At 25.2% G+C, this 4,558-nt stretch overlaps 1 protein-coding gene across 1 annotated transcript; it reads right to left on the bottom strand.

Moving 5' to 3' along the window:
- Positions 1-601: 601 nt before the first annotated feature.
- On the bottom strand, positions 602-1,719 carry LOC114075356 (putative F-box protein At1g47790). The gene has a single exon (XM_027913821.1). It carries the CDS (start codon positions 1,717-1,719, stop codon positions 637-639), a length of 1,083 nt encoding a protein of 360 aa, XP_027769622.1. The 3' UTR covers positions 602-636.
- Between the last annotated feature and the right edge of the window lie 2,839 nt (positions 1,720-4,558).

Here is a 4,558-nt window from a genome sequence, read left to right as displayed (position 1 = left end):
ATTTTCTAAATATAAAATATGAGAATAATACTAGCTGAGTAATTATCATTTTGAAGAAAACCAATTACTTCCCTATCTCTAAGAGTAAATGACTAATGTTTTTTATTCGTAGAGTCTTTGAGTTTATTCCTTGAATGGTTATTTATTTTTATGAATTTTTTAATCAATTCTTTTATATTTTTTTAGAATTTCAAAGTCACTCAACTGTTATTATTATAACAATAATAACAAATAACAATAATAATAATAATAATATTTTAAAAATATATCAAATATTGTAAAATATTTATTCTCTCCTAGTTGACATTCCATGTCACATTAAATATTTATTTAATTCAGATTTGAAATTCTTAATTATTAGGAAGAAAAAGAAAAAGATATAATATTACGATTCTAGACAAATTTTTTCATGAACTTTTTATACTTGATACTTTTACAAAAAAAAACATTTGTTTTGACATACATGAAGCCTAATAATATAATATTATAATATAGAAAGCAATAATATTCATTTGGAAGAATAGAAAAAAATAATGTCTTTTAAATTGATATGATTAAATAACAAGCAAGTCAAAGCAAAAGAATAAGATCACAAGTTCAAACCTAGTAATAAGCATTGAAATACTTTTATTTATTTTATTGGCATAAATAGAGGCTCTCTACGTAAATATTAATGCCATTTATTTCATCCTCTATTGGAGCTCCATGAATTTCTAAGCATCTCCAACTAAGTTTTCCAACATCATAAAAGTAACAAAATAAAATATGATCTTTCGCTGAAATAAATATAATCTTGCCATCACGAGAATCGCAAAATCCTTGAGGAGGACCATATTTTGGTTTCAATATATCTTCCAAATCTTTCCAATGTGAAGGAATCTGAATTCCATGACTCTTCCATTTTTCTTTTTCAGAATTTTCTAAAATCCATAAATTATTTCGACCAATGAAACTTCCCCAACAGCCCAGCAATGCTATTTTTCCCTTCACTTCTATCAAATCATAATCAAATATATTTTTAGATATATCATCACCCAATCCAATAACTCTGAAATTTTCAGCCCTCAAATCAAATGCAACTATCGAATTCTTTGAGTAATCCATTATATAGATGAATCCTTTAATAAAACAATTTTTCATACTATAACATGGAAAGAGATTAATGATATCTTTAATTTTTCTCCATGATTTATCTATGCTTAAGGTGAAAAAAAAACTTTGTGCATGCCCACCTGAATTATGAACTTGCATCAAAACTTTGTAACTCTTTTCTACAGGTTCATAACCTAGTGAATAGTAATATAAAGACTTTATCGAGTGAGAGTTTTTTCTCTGATAGGGAAGTACTACCATTTTTCTGATACTGGGATTGAAAATTCTAACGGGCTCTTTATCGTACTTCCAGATACAGTATGAACCATTTACACACGGTCCATTAAAATATTGACCGGGACGATCAAAATTCCATCTAGATATATTTCCATATTTGTTTAGATCTACAGCATATAGATCTTCAGCTTTTCCCATAAGGAATCTTGTTCCACCATCGCGAGTCATAGATTGTTGGTGATGGACATGAGTGAAATCTGAATCCAACACAAGAGCATCAAAAAATTTGGAAACGCACCTAAAACGCATCAATGAAATAACGGGAAGCCATAGAAATATTTCAACAATTAGATCTCGAGGAAGTGTAGGGATTTTTCTCATAGGTATCATATTTGTATCGTATGTGGAGGCTGTAAAAACTGAGTGAGTCAAACTAAAATATTTGCAGGCTTTTATAAGTAGGCTAAATGTTTTTTGGTTAAATGTTTTATTTGACTTTATTATGTACTTGTATTAAAACATTTGCATTTGATTAAATTTATGTTAAGTTGACCTGATCCAAAATAACTTTTTATTTTTTTTGACTTGACTTAATAGGAAATTTAATAAAGTAAATAAAAAAATTTAATTATGTATATATATGGTGCTAAATTAAAGATATCTATAACTTACTAAAATACAATTTTAGTTAATATACCAATTGAAATTGTCTAAATTAAAGATCACTTGTCTGGAAAAGAAATAATTCTTTATGAAACAAACTAAAAAAGATTATAAGATAAACTTATTAAAATTAAAAAATAATTGAATTTATATATTTAAATTATACAAATTAATTATTTATCTATAAGAGGAAATGAATAATGTTTTTTTTAATTTGTGTAGACTCTCTTGAACCTTGCCACTCTACTGAGATTAGCCAACTCACATATACCAAACATTATAGACAAGTAATGTCATGATTGAATCAATTTATTAAATAGTCATATATATTTCAAAAATTGTCTATTAATTAAAATTATATTCGATGTTTTTTAACTATAAAAATCACTAAATTATTTTTTTTTCTCAAAAATGACAAAAAAAAGTTGTTCTCTTTTAGTTGACATGTCATGTCTCATTAAACACTTTATTCAATTAAAATTTGCAAAGGGAAAGAATATAAAATATTACCTTTTGAGGAGAATTCTTTTATGATATTTTTTTTTTAAAAAAAACATTTGAGAACATATACATTGATATGCATAAAATCTAATATGAAAGAAAGAAAAATAATATTTGGTTCATTTGAAACAACTCGGAAAAAAAAGAGACAAAAAAATGTTATTAACTTTATAGAATTAAATACCAAGCTAATCATTTTATTTTATTTTTTTAAAACAAGGTCAAAAGTCCAAACTTTAATTTGTGACAACTGACAAGTAATGTAATTTTTTTCTAGCACAAGGAGAGGTTTTCTACATTAAAATTAAATTCAAACTTTTATTTCAAATATATTTTTCACTACACAAATCGTTTTATGAATAAATATTCATGACAAATCTAGTAATGTTAATTTGTTCCTCACTTCTATCAAACGCAGTCAAATATTTTGTCACCTTTATCATTACTCAATCATACAATTCTAAAATTTAAATACAAATAATATTTTCAATATTTTGTCACCTTTATCATTACTCAATCCAACAACTCTAAAAAATTTAAATACAAATAATAATTTCTTCAAGTAATCTAACATGTAGCTAAATAACTCCTTATATTGAGAAACTCTTCATACTAAGACTGTAAAAAATCAGCAATATTTTTAATCTCATTTCATGATTCATTGTCTATGCTTAAACTGAAAATTCAACTTATTATGAACGCACTTGAAATCTTAACTATCATAAAAACTTTATAGTTTTTTCTAACCGTTCATAACCTAGTGAATAACAAGTTAGAGGGTTGTACAGAGTCATTTGAGAGAGGAATTTGTTTCAGCAAGAATGTCGTATTTTTATTTTTTGTACTGAAGTTTAAAATTCTAACAGACTCCAAGTACGTGTGTAATTTGTATTTATTTTTTTCATTTGGACACTCTCAAGTCTTGGCTTTCATGTTTCAAACATTACATTACGATTGAAGAGATTTTTTCGTATAGTTTTAAATAATTGACTAATAAAGTTATAGTCATATCTGTAATTTTATCACAATTTCGCCTTCCTTTTATCTAGAATTCACCTCGTAATTCTTTACAGTAACGAAAAAGATAACGTAAAAAATGATAATGTACATGATCAAATGCTTACTAAGTATGGCCCCTCGGTTCTTTTCTTTTGTGTTTTGAGAATCAAATTATATTAATTTTGATAAATATGTTAAGATATATATTTTGTTTAAATTAAATTGATATTTCAAATAAGAAATATATTATTATTTTCAAGATAACTAATGAATTCTCTAAGTAAACGTGTAATGCCTTTACATTTAAGGAGTCTTTCAGTTAATTCGTTGAATAGTTATTTATGTTTATGAAATTATTGATTTTTTAAAAAAAATTGTAGAATCACTCAAAATTTTATTTTCACTTTTATTACTTTCAAAATATATTGCATATTACAAAATATTTCTTCCCTCCTATTGACATTGCATGTCGCATTAAATATTTTGTTCAATTCAAATTTGAAATTCTTAATTATTAGACAAAAGGAAAAATATAAAATATTGTCATTCTAGAAGAATCTTTTTATGAACTTTTTATTATATGATACCACATACTTTATAAATCAATTTTTTTAAAAAAATAAAAACATATGCTTTGACATACATAAAGCCTAATATACTATAGATAGCAATAATATTAATTTGGAGCGACTAAAAAAAGAAAAATATGTCTTTTAACTTGGATAGAATTAAATAGCAAGCAAACAAAGGAAAAAATAGATCACAAGTCCAAACTTACTGATAAGTTGAAATATATTTATTACTATTTTAGCATAAGTAGAGGCTTTCTACTTAAATTTTAATGTCACTAATTACATCCTCTATTGGAGCTCTGTAAATTTCCAAATATCTCTAACTATATTTCTCAACATCACAAAAGTAACAAAATAAAATATTATTTACACTGCGATAAATATAATTACACCATTACGAAAATCACAAAATCCTTGAGAACGTCTATATTTTAGTTTCAATATATTTTGCTGACACGATCAATCTACCGGGCCATGCGAGCTCCTGCTCTAAC

The sequence above is a fragment of the Solanum pennellii genome, chromosome 12, assembly GCF_001406875.1.
Source record: "Solanum pennellii chromosome 12, SPENNV200".
NCBI classification, from domain to species: Eukaryota; Viridiplantae; Streptophyta; class Magnoliopsida; order Solanales; family Solanaceae; genus Solanum; species Solanum pennellii.
This window is presented reverse-complemented; position numbering and strand designations above follow the sequence as displayed.